We start from the raw sequence: 21,182 nt of genomic DNA on the forward strand, positions 1-21,182 counted from the left end.
GTTTTAATGACTCCAACCTAAGTTTATGTAAACTTCTGACTTGAACTGTACATTCTCTACATGTCACAAGTTATTTTAGGCTAACACTGCAGGGAAGAGATACATTTATGTAGATACTACAGGGAATAGATTCATTTTATATTAGTCACCATACTGCAGGGAATTCATGATAGTCAGCCACTATTCTAGTGGTTGTCATCTATAAACCCTAGTGAAGTTGAAAGTGTAAGGAAGGTATTGTTTTAAAGTGGGGATGATTCATTTAGATACTACAGGGAATGGATTAATGTTCTGATTCACTTCATGGTCGCTCAGTCACTCATACAATGAATATGACAGGGAAAAGATGCATACAATTATCACCAACTTTAGGGAAGAGATATACATTTAAACAGTAAGGCCCGAGGAGGTGGGGTGTATGGCCAATATAGCACGGCTAAGAGCTGTTCTCAGGCACGATGCGATGCAGAGTGCCTGGATACAGTCCTTAACCGTGGTTTATTGGCCATATACCACAAAACCCCCAAGGTGCCTTATTGCTATTATAAACTGGTTACCAACATAATTAGAGCTGTTCAAATAAATGTTTTGTCATACCTGTGGTATACGGTCTGATATATCATGGCTGTCAGCCAATCAGGCATTCAGGGTACGAACCACCCAGTTTATGGCCATGTGTATATACTACAGGGAATTGATAGAAGTTATTACTACAGGCAATAGAGTGATTCAGATTATTTTGATCGAAACCGTAATGCAGTGAATTGATACATAAATTCACCACCAACCGTCACTAGTTCATTTAATACTGCTGGGAAGAAAGAGATTCCTATCCAGTCCGGCCCAAAATGATTGGCACCGTTGATAACGTTGATAATAATGAGAGAAAAAAATTACTATAAATGAATAGTTGTAGTTGTACACCTTAACTGATGACAGTTATATGATGACATCAGATTCAAATATTTAGCAACTCTCCAAGGTGATTTTAATACTTTACAAAAATGGATTCTCTAAAATAATTTAAGGTTTTTAATAAAACAAAGTCCTACATCCTGCTGTTTGGTACACGGTAAAGAATAAACTCCACAACTTGCAAATTTCACTAGTTCATTTCTAAAAAAACGATTGAAAACTTAATAATAAGAAAAAGCCCTTTTTCAAGTGTTAAAAAGATCCAGAATTTTGACTTCGATTCCAGGTTTAGTATCATGATACACGTTACCATCACAATACTCGATTCCAAAACGATACCACAACAACAATAAACAAGGCGTATTTGAGGGGTTGCGTTTAACGCAGAATTTTGTGCTTCAGTTTCACTTCTCCACTCAGATGAGAATTCACAAATATATCAGCAGACAACACTTTGGCATGAGTCCTCAGATCCTCAAAAGGTTCTACAGCTGCACCATCGAGAGCATCCTGATGGGTTGCATCACTGCCTGGTATGACAAGGCCTCCGACCGCAAGGCACTGCAGAGGTTAGTGCGTACGGCCCAGTACATCACTGGGGTCAAGCTTCCTGACATCCAGGACCTCTATACCAGGCGGTGTCAGAGGAAGGCCCTAAAAATTGTCAAAGACTCCAGCCACCCTAGTTCTCTCTGCTACCACACAGCAAGTGGTACCGGAGCGCCAAGTCTAGGTCCAAGAGGCTTCTAAACAGCTTCTACCCCCAAGCCATAAGACTCCTGAACATCTAATCATATGGCTACCCAGACTATTTGCACCCCCCCTCTTTTACTCTGCTGCTACTCTGTTATTATCTATGCATTGTCACTTTAATAACTACCTACATGTACATATTACCTCGACTAACCGGTGCCCCCGCACATTGACTCTGAACCGGTACCCCCTGTATATAGCCTCGCTATTGTTATTTTACTGCTGTTCTATAATTATTAGTTACTTTTATTTATTTTCTCTTAACTGCGTTGTTGGTTAAGGGCTTGTAAGTCAGCCTTTCACTGTAAGGTCTACTACACCTGTTGTATTGGGCACATGTGTTCAATAAAATTTGATTTGATTTGTGCAGCTGACATTTCTCCCGTACAACGTGAGATTAACTTCAAGCGAAACATTAGGAAATGTAGCTGACTACGTTCTTTGTATGATGAACATTAGAAATACAGTATGATGGCTATGCCTAATTTTTTTAGCAAATAAAGACCTGCTTTTTCATTGTAAGCTCATTTACTTGTATGGCTGCCAGCCAAATAGCGTAGCACTTCTGTTGTCATCTGATGAAAATGAAGCTATTTCCTGCCAAATGTGTTACACTAATGTGTTTCCTGTGAAGGAAAACTGTAGTTGCCCCTGATCACTCTATTGAAGCAACAACAAAAAAACACTGTTCATGTTCAATATAAAATGCATTTGAAATGGTTTAAATGCATTTTTTTTTTTTTGATGGTCTGTGTTTTGAAAAAACAGATTTCTGAATTATAACGTGACCCCTGGTGTTAGCTAAAGTCCCAGAATGCCACTTGATCCAGACAAACTCAGCTACTGCTCTGTTCAATCGGTCGTCTTTTGACTTCAATGTCGTTACATTTAAACATTTTGATGTCAATATTTTTTTAGAGGCAGCAATGTATGCATTTAGGAATTAATTATACAATCAATTAGACTTTTTAATGTTTTTTTTTTTTTTAACCAACGTAGCATAATGGTAATAATTTATTTGAATGGTAAACCTCTATCGATAAACTGGGTAAATTAAATTGTAGCCTCGGCCTATTCACAATACAGGTGAATGCATATTGTTCAATAGGAGTGTGTGCATTGCGTTATTCCGATTTTTCTTTTATTTCTTTTATTTGATTTCATGGGGCTACAAATGACAAACAATCCCTTCCATTTAGGACTTATTAGGAGAACATACAGAAAGTATTCACACCCCTTGACTGTTTCCACATTTCGTTGTGTTACATGCTGACTAGACCAGGCGTGTGCATGTGGATTTTGTCCACCCACACCAGACGAGATCAGAACACGCAGGTTGAAGTATCAAAACCAACTCTCAACCAACTATATTCATTTGGGGACAGGTCGAAAATTTGAGAGAGGGAAGCTTTTTGTGCGTATGGAACATTTCTGGGATCTTTTTTTTTTTTTTTTTTTGCTCGTGAAACATGGGACCAACACTTTGTGTTGCATTTGTATTTTTGTTCAGTATATACCAATCCAGATGTGCAAAGCTCTTAGACTTGCCCAGAAAGACTCCCAGCTGTAATCGCTGTCAAAGGTACTTCTACAAAGTATTGACTCAAGTGTGTATGTAAATTAAATATTTCTGCATTTATTTTGCAATACATTTGCAACGATTTCTAAAAACATGTTTTCATTTTGTCATTATGGGGTATTGTGTGTAGATGGGTGAGAATTATATATATTTTTTATCGATTTTGAATTCAGGCTGTAACACAACACAATATGGAATAAGTCAAGGGGTATGAATACTTTCTGAAGGCACTATATTTTTTATTGTACTGATCAATCTTTTCTTTTATTAAAAGTTTGCTCTTGTCTCTTTAAGAAAATAATGACTTCATTTGTGAGGCTGAACCTGGCTGTGGAATCTGACTGTGTCTATGGAATCTAGTGGAAACCCAAACGGGAGGCAAGGGAGATTAAGTGAATTAATAACGTTTTTGGTGACAATCAGCTTTGAAATCAGCATGTTTGCGTAATATCACAAACAAAGTACTAGGGTAGTGAACTGATGTTGCTTCAGCTGTTAGCTAACAAGGAAAGTTAGCCTGCAATTAAAGTTGGAAGCTACCGGTATTGTCTTGCATTGTGTTCTAGCCTGTATGGACATTGTTTGGCGAACAGTAATGAACAGTTTCAACATTTCTACATGCTGTGACGCATCATTCAAGTGTGTTAACTTCTGTGCAGCGTGAGTGGGGAGCGAACAATGCAGCCCAGACAGCTCTAGTAATGAATGAGGAAGTGCAGCAGGCTTTCTGCTCTTTGTGCTATAAAGGAGCAGTGCTGTTAGACAGGCTTGATCCTCTCAATCACGTGAGACACATTTGACAGAAGTACAGAACGTAACAAAAAGTATAGTACAAAATCAAAAGTACCGAAATTTCGGTGTACCGTGCAACACTAGAACAAACTGTTTGTAACTAATAGAAACATCACCATGTGAAGATATTTGTTAATATGCATCTATGTATTTATGTTATACGTACTTAGATGTATTAGTAGTTGTACAACTTTTTATTCTACTTTTTTAAATGATTGTTACTATTTAATTGATATTAGTAGACCGTAGTTGCCATATTAGTATTTTTTTATTTTTTTATTTTTTTTGGAACACTTGAAAAGGTGGTGGTGCATCTCAAAAGGGATTTCATCCTGCAAAATGTCAAATGAATAAATGAGTTACAGTGCATTCGGAAAGTATTCAAACCCTTTGACTTTTACCACATTTTGTTAACTTACAGCTTTATTCTAAAATTGATTAAATCCTTTTTTCCCTCATCAATCTACACACAACACCCCATAATGACAAAGCAAAAAAATATATATATATATACATTTTTTGCTAATTTATAAAAAATGGAAATATCACATCTACATCAGTATTCAGACCTTTTACTCAGTACTTTGTTGAAGCTCCTTTGGCAGTGATTACAGCCTCGAGTCTTCTTGGGTATGACACTACAAGCTTGGCACACCTGAATTTGGGGAGTTTCTCCCATTCTTCTCTGCAGATCCTCTCAAGCTCTGTCAGGTTGGATGGGGAGCGTCGCTGCACAGCTATTTTCAGGTCTCTCCAGAGATGTTCGATCGGGTTCAAGTCCGGGCTCTGTTTGGGCCACTTAAGGACATTCAGAGACTTGTTTCAAAGCCACTCCTGCATTGTCTTGGCTGTGTGCTTAGGGTTGTTGTCATGTTGGAAGGTGAACCTTCACCCCAGTCTGAGGTCCTGAGTGCTCTGGAGCAGGTTTTCACCAAGGATCTCTCTATACTTTGCTCCGTTCATCTTCCCCTCGATCCTGACTAGGGCTGGGCGGTATACCGTATTTTATGATGTATCGGTACTGATGCAGGGACCAGTTTGGGTTTTTACTTTACCTTCTATACCGGTATTTGAATGTTTGGTTTGTTAATAAATGTGATACGCCATGTGTAATGTCAATTTTTATAGTTTACTTCGCTTCTTGAGTAATGTCTCTCCATGCCATTTTCCACACAGACCTAGCCACGCCCCCTGTCACTCAAGGAGCGCATCTGATGTTCCTCAACCAGGAGACACTTGCTTTCTGTCTGCATGGTCAATGTGTAACCGATGTGAAATGGCTAGTTAGTTAGCGGTGGTGCGGAACCTACACTGTTACACGGGGGACCAGTACGGAAAGAAATGTATGCATTCACTACTGTAAGTCGCTCTGGATAAGAGCGTCTGCTAAATGACGTAAATGTAATGTGTAATGTTACAAATGCAGCACATACAACAATGTTGATGACAACAATGTTGTTTTCACTTTGATCTTAACATAAATCCACTGGCGTTCTATAATGACACTATTAGTTTGTGTTCCTTACATCAGCAAACAGCTAGTTTGTCTTTTCTTAGCAAGTTGCCCTGAATCTTGTTAGCCGCTAATGCTAATAGCTAATAAATCTGCTGAGTAAGAGCAAACGTAGCTAGCTAATACAGCCTGATAATTCCAGTAACGGTGTAGACCTAAATCAGCTATGAGAAAACATGCAATGTAGCCGAAGCGTATAGGGTCCCCTAGGAAACGCGTACCAATACTTTAGTTCCTACCCTGTCACAATAACTCCTCCCTTGCATTTTAATTCATTGTCATCTCAAACAACATTTTATTCAAAGTGCCCACTATTATATTCTAACTATAGAATTTGAATAGTCATTCTATTTCCGTGATTCCAACAGTTTTGCTCTTAATTCGCGAGTCAAATCTCAATTGCAACATTTGGTTAAAAATAAGTCTTAGATGATTTGCCCATATCGTGCAGGCCTGTGTGGCAGTGTGGAAATGTTCTCAATTGAGCAGTGGTGTAAAGTACTTAAGTAGTACTTGAAAGTATTTTTACTTTACTCATTATTTTTGGCAGCTTTTACTTTTACTTCACTACATTCCTAAAGAAAATACTGTACTTTTTACTCAATATATTTTCCCTGACACCTAAAAGTTCTTGTTACATTTTGATTGCTTAGCAGGACAGGAAAATGGTCCGATTCACCCACTTATCAAGAGAACATCCCTGGTCATCCCTACTGCCTCTGATCTGGAGGACTCACTAAACAGAGAACATACCTGGTCATCCCTACTGCCTCTGATCTGGTGGACTCACTAAACAGAGAACATCCCTGGTCATCCCTACTGCCTCTGATCTGGAGGACTCACTAAACAGAGAACATCCCTGGTCATCCCTACTGCCTCTGATCTGGAGGACTCACTAAACAGAGAACATCCCTGGTCATCCCTACTGCCTCTGATCTGGAGGACTCACTAAACAGAGAACATCCCTGGTCATCCCTACTGCCTCTGATCTGGAGGACTCACTAAACAGAGAACATCCCTGGTCATCCCTACTGCCTCTGATCTGGAGGACTCACTAAACAGAGAACATCCCTGGTCATCCCTACTGCCTCTGATCTGGAGGACTCACTAAACAGAGAACATCCCTGGTCATCCCTACTGCCTCTGATATGGAGGACTCACTAAACACAAATGCTTTGTTTGTAAATTATGTTGGAGTGTGCCCCTGGCCATCCGTAATAAAAAGAAGAAAAAAAAGAAAATGATGTCATCTGGTTTGAGGAATTTGAAATTATTTCTACTTGTGATACTTAAGTACATTTTATCAATTACATTTACTTTTGATTCTTAAGTATATTTAAAACCAAATACTTTTACTTAAGTATGACAATTGGGTACTTTTCCCAGCACAGCAGAGAGTTATGTAGTCCTCATTTATATACTGTTATATTCCTATCAACAGAGAGTTATGTAGTCCTCATTTATATACTGTTATATTCCTATCAACAGAGAGTTATGTAGTCCTCATTTATATACTGTTATATTCCTATCAACAGAGTTATGTAGTCCTCATTTATATACTGTTATATTCCTATCAACAGAGAGTTATGTAGTCCTCATTTATATACTGTTATATTCCTATCAACAGAGTTATGTAGTCCTCATTTATATACTGTTATATTCCTATCAACAGAGAGTTATGTAGTCCTCATTTATATACTGTTATATTCCTATCAACAGAGAGTTATGTAGTCCTCATTTATATACTGTTATATTCCTATCAACAGAGTTATGTAGTCCTCATTTATATACTGTTATATTCCTATCAACAGAGTTATGTAGTCCTCATTTATATACTGTTATATTCCTATCAACAGAGAGTTATGTAGTCCTCATTTATATACTGTTATATTCCTATCAACAGAGAGTTATGTAGTCCTCATTTATATACTGTTATATTCCTATCAACAGAGTTATGTAGTCCTCATTTATATACTGTTATATTCCTATCAACAGAGAGTTATGTAGTCCTCATTTATATACTGTTATATTCCTATCAACAGAGAGTTATGTAGTCCTCATTTATATACTGTTATATTCCTATCAACAGAGAGTTATGTAGTCCTCATTTATATACTGTTATATTCCTATCAACAGAGAGTTATGTAGTCCTCATTATATACTGTTATATTCCTATCAACAGAGAGTTATGTAGTCCTCATTATATACTGTTATATTCCTATCAACAGAGTTATGTAGTCCTCATTTATATACTGTTATATTCCTATCAACAGAGATTTATGTAGTCCTCATTTATATACTGTTATATTCCTATCAACAGAGAGTTATGTAGTCCTCATTTATATACTGTTATATTCCTATCAACAGAGAGTTATGTAGTCCTCATTTATATACTGTTATATTCCTATCAACAGAGAGTTATGTAGTCCTCATTTATATACTGTTATATTCCTATCAACAGAGAGTTATGTAGTCCTCATTTATATACTGTTATATTCCTATCAACAGAGAGTTATGTAGTCCTCATTTATATACTGTTATATTCCTATCAACAGAGAGTTATGTAGTCCTCATTTATATACTGTTATATTCCTATCAACAGAGAGTTATGTAGTCCTCATTTATATACTGTTATATTCCTATCAACAGAGAGTTATGTAGTCCTCATTTATATACTGTTATATTCCTATCAACAGAGAGTTATGTAGTCCTCATTTATATACTGTTATATTCCTATCAACAGAGAGTTATGTAGTCCTCATTTATATACTGTTATATTCCTATCAACAGAGAGTTATGTAGTCCTCATTTATATACTGTTATATTCCTATCAACAGAGAGTTATGTAGTCCTCATTTATATACTGTTATATTCCTATCAACAGAGAGTTATGTAGTCCTCATTTATATACTGTTATATTCCTATCAACAGAGAGTTATGTAGTCCTCATTATGTCCTGCCAGTAAAAACGTGTCTTAGGCCTCACACTACCCATATAGTGATACATAAGTTTAACCTACAATCGACCCAGCCATGACACGATCGCAAAGAAGACATGCAGTACTGACAGTCTAGAGCGAGTAAGCCAACCAACCACCCACACACATTTCTGTTTTCCTTCAGCTCCCTGTCCTGTTGTAGCAAGTTAATCTTCATTTTTTTGTACTGAGTTAGCCTAGCTACTACTAGCTACCTTCTCTCCCCTCTGCCACCGAAATGGTGAGCTCTTTGAAGATCAATTGTTTCCACCTGTTCGTCCGTCATTTTGAGATTACGTTTCATGAAAACCTTGATTTTTTTTTTTTTCCCCTCCGTTGACTGTTTTCATCCTCCTTTATTCCTATTATAACAATATTATTATTCTTCATACTTCTGCACTTTATATCAAGTAATTCTGCTTTCATTGTTTTATTATCATACCGTAGCATCTCTGTAGTGTCTTTTAGGGAGTCCACGGTACTTTTTCAATATCTTATTTTCCGCTCAGATTTCTTCCATTTTGTTACTGGAATCCGTTCCTGTTTTTAAGGCCTCAACCTCCCCCAGTAGCCCAGGCAATAGATCCAGTTGTTTTAACTGTTCTCTCATGCTTGTAAGCAGTGCTCTATATTCTGGAGACGTAGTTCTAAAAATGTCCCCCTCCAATTATTACATTTACAATTTGACGGCAGTTACGCTCGAGGAGATGTCCTCTTCTTGTTCGCTTCGATTTATCTGATTCTTTTTCGAGCATATCAAAATGCTGATCCATAAATAATTCGAGGTTCTCTATATTATCCAGAATGTTTGTTTCGCAGTTATCAGCTAATCCTACATTTTATGATTGATTCATGGGAAAAGCTGTGCCTACCACGCTGCCAACTGCCGCATCATCAGCCAGTTAGTGAAGAGTCAGTCTGAGCTATGTGTTTCTTCTGCTTGATTTAAAACAACTTCAGTTGTTATAGCCATGCCAAAGGCCTCTCTGACATGGAGGCCTAACCCTCTTCCTCCTCTTTCTTCCTCTCCTCTCTCTCTCTCTCCTCTTCCTCTCTCCTGCAGAGTTCACCAGAGACTGAAGCAGCATACAGACCTGAGGAGGACCAACACTAGCAACAACCTTCTGTCTGGCCTCCCTTTCTCTCTCCCTCCTCCAGTCCTCCCAGCCACCCATGCTCTGTGAGGCTCTCTATCCTCTCCTGTCCCTGGGCATAATGCTCCATCTCTACTGCTGAGCTCTCCCTTACCCCACCTTACCCCCTAACCTTACCCCACCATGACCAGTCTAAAGCGGTCTCAGACAGAGCGTTCAGTGGGCGGCTCGGTACCTGCCTCTGATGAATTCTACACCCGTCGCCTGCGCCTCCCCAACGGTGGCGCCCCCCCACCTCGCTCCGAGAGCACCCACCTCACCTCCTCTTCCTCATCCGGCTCCTCTTCCTCCTCCACCCCAGGGGTTCCCAAGATGGGGGTCAGGGCCCGTGTGGCGGACTGGCCCCCCAAACGGGATGGAACGGGCGGGGTGTGGCACATCACCGTAGATACGGACTCCCCGAGTTCCACCATGTCATCTTCAGGTGGCGGAGAATGTGGGTCAGGCGGGTCGGCCGGGGAACGCGGGTCGGCCGGGGAACGCGGGTCGGCCGGGGAACGCGGGTCGGCCGGGAGCGGAGAAAGAGAACGGAGCTCGGGTTCAGGCTCGGCGACCACGGCCCATAGCAACCTGTCGGCTAAACTGGGCCACCTGATCAGCCCTCAGGACTCCTCGATGCTCCGGAACATCCACAACACCCTGAAGAGCAAGATGCACCACAGCAGACATCACAGCAAAGACAACCGCTACCTGTCGCCAGACGGCTACCAGGGCTCGCCGCGTAAAGGCATGAGGCGTATCCGCCAGCGCTCCAACAGTGACATCACTATCTCTGAGTTGGAGGGTGACGGGGGCGAGGGCTGGTCCTTCTCCGGCTGGACGCCCATGCACCGAGAGTACGGAAGCACCTCCTCCATAGACAAACATGCAGGCTCAGGGGAGAGCTTCTTCGATATGCTCAAGGTATTTTAATGATTGATGTAAAACAATTAGTATAGTTAAAAAATAACACAAAAAAATGTACAAAGAATTCCAGAGGATGTTGAATACACTTATTGTATGTATTTTAAATGTGTCAAATAAACTCCATTCATTCAAGGGCTATACGTCCCAGGAGGCTCCTGATCAACGCAGCCCGGCGCCGGACAGACTTGGTGAGCTGCTGACGGTGGCCCCGCACAAACAGGCTGCCCTGGATCTACCTGATGGACCCCAGGGTCCTACCAGAGGTAGCCCCGCCAGTCGCCTGAAGGAAAGAGAGAAACACCTGAAGAGGAGGTCCAAGGTAGAGCACATAAACTGCACTTTTTACTATCTCATTAATATTAATAACAATACTGATTTATTAAACTTCTATAGCCTTTTTGATAACAGAAAAAAATCTCAAAGTGCTTCAAAAGCAAAAAACAAGCAATACATCATCATGAGTAGCCTAGCTATAGTTGGCTAGGTCAACCAATACATCATCATCAGTAGCCTAGCTATAGCTAGGCTTCTCATGAAGATGTATTGGTTGACCTAGCTAGCTATAGCTAGGCTTCTCATGAAGATGTATTGGTTGACCTAGCTAGCTATTGCTAGGCTTCTCATGAAGATGTATTGGTTGACCTAGCTAGCTATTGCTAGGCTACTCATGATGATGTATTGGTTGACCTAGCTAGCTATAGCTAGGCTTCTCATGATGATGTATTGGTTGACCTAGCTAGCTACAGCTAGGCTACTCATGATGATGTATTGGTTGACCTAGCTAGCTATAGCTAGGCTACTCATGATGATGTATTGGTTGACCTAGCTAGCTATAGCTAGGCTACTCATGATGTATTGGTTGACCTAGCTAACTATAGCTAGCTAGGTCAACCAATAGTGGCCAACCAATAGAATGCATGAATCCTCCAAAGATGAAGAGGACCAGCACATGGTTTGATCTTGGAACCAGCCTGACTTGCGTAACCACTGGACTTCTGCTTCAAAATGTATGGCACCGACTTGTGTGATGCCTTCATCAGCTCTGGTCGCCAGAAAGCTCACCACTCACAGTTCAGAGTAGTAATCAGTCGTGCTCATTACGGACCCTATGCCTCAACATTGCATTCCTCTACTGCATCTCCCATTCCTCTTAAACTTCAGGCGACTCCTCAAACGGTGTTCTCAGAAGATCAGGAACCAGCAACCATATTAAACAAAAAGATCTGGTCTGTGTCCAGATGAATCATTTCAACAAAAACATTAGCCAGCTATTGAATGATTTGTATTTATCTTGTCTGTAATTCTGACACACCACCTCGATTCGGTTCTATGTAGCAAAATTTGAAATTGTGTGTTTTTTACATTGGATAAAAGTAGAGACTAAAAGTAGAAAATTGTATATCAGACACCGCAGTTGAGGAACAATGGGAAAGTAATTCAGCTTTGAAAGTTGATACATTTGTAATCCCACATTTAAGAAAATGGCCCTTGAGTTTTTTGGTACACCTACTGGAGAGAGATTTTTGTCTACACCTATTCAACATCATTCACACCCTCTTAAGCTTTTAGCCCCACCTATCTCTCTAAGGATTCACATGTGAGGCCATGTGCTAAACAGAGGGAGTAAGGTGGTGTAGTAAACAACCAAAGATTAAGACTAAAAGTGGTGAAAGCAGTAGTAAAAATACACTATCTAATCCTTGGCCTATATCTAATCTGACTTTGGTGCAGATCGTGTTCTTCACATTACATAAAACAAAATCTGAGTTTATTTGTCACATACACATGATACAGAAGGTGTAAACGGTACAGTGAAATTATTACTTGCATAGTATTTGACATAGCTAGCTATCTAAACAAGGACCCATAATCCCAACTCATACTACCATGCACCCTGCAAGTAGCTACAGCTAACCAACTAGGTTCAATGTTAGCTAGCTAGCTAACAGTATCCTTAAACTTGAAATGAAAATGACTTTCTGACAGAATTAGAAACTTATAATATCTGAAAATGTAGCTAGACTCTTATCCGTTTACATGGATGAATGCTTTTCTCCCTCGGTTGTGGATGCCATGGTTGCCCCTAGTTTAAAGATGTTATCCAGAGACAGGTGTTTATAAAACAGCCTTCTGTGTTCTGTTTTTGACTCTCCACATTTGGCAATCGTCTCTCTGCTTCCACCAGGCATTCCACTGATTTCAAATCTCGGTCAACTTCTTCTGTGACAACAACACTGTTGATCACATTTCTTCCCCATCACTGTCATCAGAAGTCTACAATGTCTGGTTCAATGAAAATATTTTTGCATAAATCAGGAATTTCCTCACTGTCTGATTCCTTTTCATCGTCCTCCAGAAAGTAGTCCATCACAACTTTCCCACTGATCTTTGTCTATAGTGCCTGTTAACTTCAGGGCGGCAATGTTGAGAGCAGTAGCAACACTTTTTCAGTTCTTCATGATATCTTTCAAAAAAAGCCGCAGTAGCAAGGATTATCTACACATACTGAGCAGCTCATGTTATAGACAGAAGCCTGCAACATGGCAGACCAATCAGAACTCATCTCTCGGCATGTCCAGCCCATCCATTAACCAATCAGCGCTAGCAAGAAAGGTTCCTTTATTTTTCCGTGACTAAACCAACTAGACTCGTAATTTTTAACCATTTTATGCGTATTTAAAGATGGCATACACGTTTGTTATTAATGCACATGAATGTTCACATTCCAGAAGACATTTCTGCCAAAAGAAAATGTTAACGTTTCTCCTGCTAGACTGCCTAGCTTCTTGAAACAGGTCACAATTGTCATGTCTATGTTTAATACGTTTTTTTAAAATGTATTATGAGTCTGTACATTTCATCAATAATTGTTTTTATCCATACATTGTTTAATGTTTTTAATATATGCACAGTGATGCAAACAACATTTCCATATGGGGATAATAAAGTCATGATCTTATCTGATTCCAGTCGGAGACTGGAGGGGAGTCCATCTTCAGGAAGCTCCGCAGCGTCAAGGCCGAGGGTGACTCGTCCCGGGCTGGGTCTGACGTGGAGGATGGGGGGCGGGAGGACGTCATCGGCCCCCCTCCAAAACCCTGGTCTTGTCAGAAAGGCTTTGCTCACTTTGACGTGCAGAGTATCCTCTTCGACCTCAACGAGGCCATCCAGGGTCGACAGTCCGGCGGGAAACGCAAGAACACCACCACGGGCGCCTCCGCTGCGGCCGCTGCCTCGGCCTCCGCCACTTCCTCGCTCTCGTCCAATCAGAGTGGGGTATGCGGCGGGGGCGGGTCTCCGTGCGGGTCCCAGGAGGAGCTGAGTGGGAAGGAGGGGGGCACGGGACAGGGTGGGACTCACACCACTAACCCTGCCCTAGACCCTGGTGATGAGAAGAGCAACGATCTGGTGCTGAACTGCCCTTGTTTCAGGAATGAACTGGGAGGAGAGGGAGAGAGGAACATTGGCCTCTCTAAACGGGTAGGAGGACACGTTATACACACACACACTAAACACACAAATACATACAACAAGACACACACACTACACACCTAGTGTTGTCATACCACCAGTTTTTCCTTGACAAAGAAACGCACACATAGCCGATGAAACGATATGGTCCTTCAAAAAAAAACGTACTTAATGCCAAATATGTTGTGCTGTCGCATGCAATATAAACAGTGGTGTCTGGGTGATAACTGGGTGGTGTCTGGGTGGTGTCTGGGTGGTGTCTGGGTGGTGTCTGGGTGGTGTCTGGGTGATAACTGGGTGGTGTCTGGGTGATAACTGGGTGGTGTCTGGGTGATAACTGGGTGGTGTCTGGGTGATAACTGGGTGGTGTCTGGGTGATAACTGGGTGGTGTCTGGGTGATAACTGGGTGGTGTCTGGGTGATAACTGGGTGGTGTCTGCTTGGTGTCTGGGTGATAACTTGGTGGTGTCTGGGTGATAACTTGGTGGTGTCTGGGTGATAACTGGGTGGTGTCTGGGTGATAACTGGGTGATAACTGGGTGATAACTGGGTGATAACTGGGTGGTGTCTGGGTGATAACTGGGTGGTGTCTGGGTGGTGTCTGGGTGGTGTCTGGGTGATGTCTGGGTGATGTCTGGGTGATGTCTGGGTGATGTCTGGGTGATGTCTGGGTGATGTCTGGGTGATGTCTGGGTGGTGTCTGGGTGGTGTCTGGGTGATAACTGGGTGGTGTCTGGGTGATAACTGGGTGATAACTTGGTGATAACTGGGTGGTGTCTGGGTGGTGTCTGGGTGATAACTGGGTGATAACTGGGTGATAACTGGGTGGTAACTGGGTGGTAACTGGGTGATAACTGGGTGATAACATAAGGTTGATGTGTCCGACATTATGACGGTTTTCCTCAAGACATGAAGGCCCCTTCATATTTTCTTTCCTTACTGCCTAGAGTCGCCGTACTAACATCATTACAACCCTACTACACACACATACATGCATAATATATATACACTGTGGCCAGTTTATTAGGTACACCACCCCATTCACAAAAATGGTTCGCTCCTACAGACAGTGAGTCATGTGGCTGTGGCTTGCTATATAAAGCAGGCAGACAGGCATCAAGACATTCAGTTACTGTTCAATTGAGTGTTAGAAAAACTAGTGACCAAAGCGACTTTGAGAATGCTATGATTGTCGGCGCCAGGCATGCTGGTTCCAGTATCTCAGAAACGTCCGGTCTCTTCACGCCCAGCAATGTCTAGAGTTTACAGAGAAATGGTGCAACAAACAAAAAACATCCAGTCAGCGGGAGTCCTGTGGGTGACAACAGTTTGTTGATGAGAGGTCGAAGGAGAATGGCAAGAATCGTGCGAGCTAACAGACGGGCCACAAACAGACAAATAACGGAGCAGTGGTGAGCAGAACGGCATCTCGGAACGCACAACTCGTCGGTCCTCGTCACAGATGGGCGATTGCAGCAGACGACCACTCCTGGTTCCACTCCTATCAGCTAAAAACCAGATCAAGCAGCTCCAGTGGACCCGTGATCATCAACACTGGACAATTGAGGACTGGAAAAACATTGCCTTGTCTGACGAATCCCAGTTCCTGTTGCTTCATGCTGATGACAGAGTGAGTCCATGACCCCATCCTGCCTGGTGTCAACAGTACAGGCTGCTGGCAGCGGTGTAAAGGTGTGGGCAATATTTTCCTGGAAAACGTTAGGTCCCTTGATACCATTTGAGCAAAGTTTCCATGGCCCAAAGAATTCAGGCTGTTCTGGAGGAAAAAGGGAGGTCCAACCCAGTACTAGATGTGTTTTACCTAATAAACTGGCCAATGAATGTGTACACTGACTCGCGCTATACCCTTACACATGTCCATGACCTATTTTGAATATCAAAATAGGTAGTTCAAATTTGATATAATGTGAAACAATCATCATTGATATTGAAGACACTACTTTATCAGACAGTTCATCTTTCAAGCATGTCATAAAAACACGCCTTTTCCCCCCTCAATACCTCCATAGTAACGGTACTCCTTCCCCCTCAGTACCTCCATAGTAACGGTACTCCTTCCCCCTCAATACCTCCATAGAAACGGTACTCCTTCCCCCTCAATACCTCCATAGTAACGGTACTCCTTCCCCCTCAATACCTCCATAGTTACGGTACTCCTTCCCCCTCAATACCTCCATAGTTACGGTACTCCTTCCCCCTCAATACCTCCATAGTTACGGTACACCTTCCCCCTCAATGCCTCCATAGTTACGGTACTCCTTCCCCCTCAATACCTCCATAGTAACGGTACTCCTTCCCCCTCAATACCTCCATAGTTACGGTACTCCTTCCCCCTCAATACCTCCATAGTTACGGTACACCTTCCCCCTCAATGCCTCCATAGTTACGGTACACCTTCCCCCTCAATACCTCCATAGTAACGGTACTCCTTCCCCCTCAATACCTCCATAGTAACGGTACTCCTTCCCCCTCAATACCTCCATAGTAACGGTACTCCTTCCCCCTCAATACCTCCATAGTAACGGTACTCCTTCCCCCTCAATACCTCCATAGTAACGGTACTCCTTCCCCCTCAATGCCTCCATAGTTACGGTACTCCTTCCCCCTCAATACCTCCATAGTAACGGTACTCCTTCCCCCTCAATACCTCCATAGAAACGGTACTCCTTCCCCCTCAATACCTCCATAGTAATGGTACTCCTTCCCCCTCAATACCTCCATAGTAACGGTACTCCTTCCCCCTCAATACCTCCATAGAAACGGTACTCCTTCCCCCTCAATACCTCCATAGTAACGGTACTCCTTCCCCCTCAATACCTCCATAGTAACGGTACTCTTTTTCCCCCTTCTCAGCAGGGTAGTATAGGCAGTGGCGGCAGCTCCAGTGGCTCTGGTGGGGGAAGTGGCTCAGAGGAGGGGCCCCTGGAGACCTCTCTCCCCCACTTCACCAACGCCGGGGTGTCCGTGCTGGAGGCCCCTAAAGACGGACAGGGACAGCATGCTGATAGGGCCAAACGATCTGTGGAGCACTGCGACCTGGGGTCTTATTACTACAGGAAATACTTCTATCTGAGAGGTGAGAGGGAGGGAGAGGTCTGGGGGCCTACTACCACTACTACAGGAAATACTTCTATCTGAGAGGTGAGAGGGAGGGAGAGGTCTGTGAGTCTACTACCACTACAGGAAATACTTCTATCTGAGAGGTGAGAGGGAGGGAGAGGTCTGTGAGTCTACTACCACTACAGGAAATACTTCTATCTAGGGGGGAGGGAGGGAGAGGTCTGTGAGTCTACTACCACTACAGGAAATACTTCTATCTAGGGGGGAGGGGGTCTTCTTCTTCTTCTCAAACACATTTAAACTCAGTTTTTCACAATTCCTGACATTTAATCCAAGTAAAAATTCCCTGTCTTAGGTCAGTTAGGATCACCACTTTAATTTAAGAATGTGAAATGTCAGAATAATAGTAGAGAGAATGATTTATCTCAGATTTTTTCTTTCATCACATTCCCAGTGGGTCAGAAGTTTACATACACTCAATTAGTATTTGGTAGCATTGCCTTTACATTGTTTAACTTGGGTCAAACGTTTTGGGTAGCCTTCGACAAGCTTCCCACAATAAGTTGGGTGAATTTTGGCCCATTCCTCCTGACAGAGCTTGTGTAACTGAGTCAGGTTTGTAGGCCTCCTTGCTCGCACACGCTTTTTCAGTTCTGACCACACATTTTCTATAGGATTGAGGTCAGGGCTTTGTGATGGCCACACCAATACCTTGACTTTGTTGTCCTTAAGCCATTTTGCCACAACTTTGGAAGTATGCTTGGGGTCATTGTCCATTTGGAAGACCCGTTTGCGACCAAGCTTTAACTTCCTGATTGATGTCTTGAGATGTTGCTTCAATATATCCACATAATTTTCCTACCTCATGATGCCATCTATTTTGTGAAGTGCACCAGTCCCTCCTGCAGTAAAGCACCCCCACAACATGATGCTGCCACTCCCGTGCTTCACGGTTGAGATGGTGTTCTTCGGCTTGCAAGCGTCCCTCTTTTTCCTCAAAACATAACGATGGTCATTATGGCCAAACAGTTAGATTTTTGTTTCATCAGTCTAGAGGACATTTCTCCAAAACGTACGATCTTTGTCCCCATGTGCAGTTGCAAACCGTAGTCTGGCTTTTTTATGTCGGTTTTGGAGCAGTGGCTTCTTCCTTGCTGAGCAGCCTTTCAGGTTATGTCGATATAGGACTCGTTTTACTGAGGCTATAGATACTTTTGTACCTGTTTCCTCCAGCATCTTCCCAAGGTCCTTTGCTGTTGTTCTGGGATTGATTTGCACTTTTCGCACCAAAGTACGTTCATCTATAGGAGACAGAACGCGTCTCCTTCCTGAGCGGTATGACAGCTGCGTGGTCCCATGGTGTTTATACTTGCGTACTATTGTTTATTCAGATGAACGTGGTATCTTCAGGCGTTTGGAAATTGCTCCCAAGGATGAACCAGACTTCTGGAGGTCTACAATGTTTTTTCTGAGGTCTTGGCTGATTTCTTTTGATTTTTCCATGAGGTCAAACAAAGAGGCACTGAGTTTGAAGGTAGGCCTTGAAATACATCCACAGGTACACCTCCAATTGACTCAAATGATGTCAATTAGCCTATCAGAAGCTTCTAAAGCCATGACATCGTTTTCTGGAATTTTCCAAGCTGTTTAAAGGCACAGTCAACTTAGTGTATGTAAACTTCTGACCCACTGGAATTGTGATACAGTGAATTATAAGTGAAATAATCTGTCTGTAAACAATTGTTGGAAAAATTACTTGTCATGCACAAAGTAGATGTCCTAACCGACTTGCCAAAACTATAGTTTGTTAACAAGAAATTTGTGGAGTGGTTGACAAACGAGTTTTAATGACTCCAACCTAAGTGTATGTAAACTTCTGACTTGAACTGTGTATCTGAGAGGGAGGAGAGAAGTCTGGGGTCCTACTGTTACTACAGCAACTACTTCTACCTGAGAAGTGAGATTATAGCGGTCTCTATTCATGCATTGCTAAGGTAGAGTAGATATGAATGTCTGGTATGCCTTGGGAAAAATATCTGACTTTCTCTCTTCTCCCTCTTTCACCTTGTCTCCTCCTCTCTCTCGCTCACTCTCTCGTCCAGAGCATTGGAACTACCTGGGTGTCGATGAGATTCTGGGTCCAGTAGCAGTGAGTTTGAGGAGAGAGAAGCTAGAAGAACACAAGGAGCATGGACAGCAGTACAACTACAGAGTTATCTTCAGAACCAGCGAGGTAAATAGGATATATAGCTATCAGGGTTGGGGTTCATTTGAATTGAAGTCAGTCAATTCAGGAAATGATTTGAATTTAAAAATGGAAAAACGTTTCACACAAATGGCTTCTCAACGTCATTGAAAAGAGATGCCCTTTTTTCAATTTTTATGTTGGAATTTCAGGTTGCTTCCTGAATTGACTGGCTTTCAATTTTAATTGACCCCAACCCTGATATATATGGCTCTTCTTCCCTTCTCTCCTGCTCTTCTAACCCTGATCCCCTTCTGCCTTTCCCTCTCCTCCTCTTTATTTCCCACAACCCCCTTCATCCCAGCTTTTCCATAGCCGATGTAAGTAAGACCTTTTAAACAGGTCAACATTCACAAGGCCGCAGGGCCAGATGAATTACCAGGACGTGTACTCAGAGAATGTGGCAAGTGTCTTCACTGACATTTTCAACCTCCCCCTGTTTGTAATACATGTTTGAAGCAGACCACCATAGTCCCTGTCCCCAAGAACGCCAAGGTAACCTGTCTAAAGCACTCAAATCTGTTGCCATGAAATGGTTTGAAAGGCTGGTCATGGCTCACATCAACACCATCATCCCAGAACACCATGGACACAGTCCAATTCACCATGCACCATTCTCCCACCTGGACAAGAGGAACACCTATGTGAGAATGCTGTTCATTGACTACAGCTCAGCGTTCAACACCATAGTGCCCTCCAAGCTGATCACCACTCTGACACGGTGGTGGTAGACCTGATCACTGACTACAACAACCTCTCCTTCAACGTAAAGACAAAGGAGTTGATTGTGTACTACAGGAAACGGAGGGTCGAGCACGCCACCATCCACATTGACGTGGCTGTAGTGGAGCTGGTCGAGAGCTTCAAGTTCCTCGGTGTCCACATCACTAAGGAATTAGTGAGGAAGGCACAACAATGCCACTTATATTTGTAATTTGTATTTAACATTTATGATACAGCCTGGATTCGAACCAGGTACTGTAGTGACGCCTCTTGCACTGAGATGCAGTGTCTTAGACCACTGCGCCACTCGGGAGCCCCTCTACCCCCTCAGGAGTCTGAAAAGATTTGGCATGGGCCCTCAGATCCTCAAAGTTCAACAGCTGCACCATTGAGAGCATCTTGACTGGCTGCATCACCGCTTGGTATGCCGACCGCAAGGCGCTGCAGAGGGTAGTGCGGGGGCCAAGCTCCCTGCCAAATTTTTCCATTGACCCACTTTGCACTAACTTTTTTTGACTCATCCACATCCGCTGTTGCCACTGTTTATTATCAATCCTGTTGCCTTGTCACTTTACCCCCTACCTGTATGTTTATTATCTATCCTGATGCCTAGTTACTTTACCCCTACCTGTATGTTTATTATCTATCCTGTTGCCTAGTTACTTTACCCCTACCTGTTTTTACATACAGTGACTTCAGAAAGTATTCATACCCCTTGACTTATTCCACATTTTGTTGTTATAGCATGAATTAAGCATTGATTACATTTAGATTTTGTGTCACTGGCCTACACACAATTCCCCATAATGTCAAAATGGAATTACACTATTTGGACACCCCTTCAAATAAGTGGATTCGGCTATTTCAGCCACACCCGTTGCAATGTCAGCACAATAACTTATTCGGGAGCTTCATGAAATGGGTTTCCATGGCCGAGCAGCCTAAGATCACCATGCCCAATGCCAAGCGTCGACCAGAGTAGGGGTGTTAGGGTGACTATTACTGCCACACCATTGGTCACGTGTCATGAAGGCAGTCAAATTCCATGTGACCGTTTAGTCACGGTAATTAG

General features: G+C 42.5%; 1 protein-coding gene across 2 annotated transcripts in view; it reads left to right on the forward strand.

Moving 5' to 3' along the window:
• LOC115175140 (signal-induced proliferation-associated 1-like protein 1) overlaps window positions 1-21,182 on the forward strand; it is a 169,938-nt gene that overhangs the window by 137,024 nt on the left and 11,732 nt on the right. For both annotated transcript variants that reach the window (XM_029734354.1, XM_029734355.1), the window contains 5 exons: window positions 9,594-10,587; window positions 10,724-10,909; window positions 13,561-14,070; window positions 16,936-17,158; window positions 19,245-19,375. In XM_029734354.1, coding sequence (XP_029590214.1) covers window positions 9,808-10,587; window positions 10,724-10,909; window positions 13,561-14,070; window positions 16,936-17,158; window positions 19,245-19,375 — 1,830 coding nt within the window. In that variant the 5' untranslated portion in view covers window positions 9,594-9,807. The remainder of the gene's footprint in view (window positions 1-9,593; window positions 10,588-10,723; window positions 10,910-13,560; window positions 14,071-16,935; window positions 17,159-19,244; window positions 19,376-21,182) is intronic.

This window comes from Salmo trutta, chromosome 35 (genome assembly GCF_901001165.1).
Source record: "Salmo trutta chromosome 35, fSalTru1.1, whole genome shotgun sequence".
Classification (NCBI taxonomy): Eukaryota; Metazoa; Chordata; class Actinopteri; order Salmoniformes; family Salmonidae; genus Salmo; species Salmo trutta.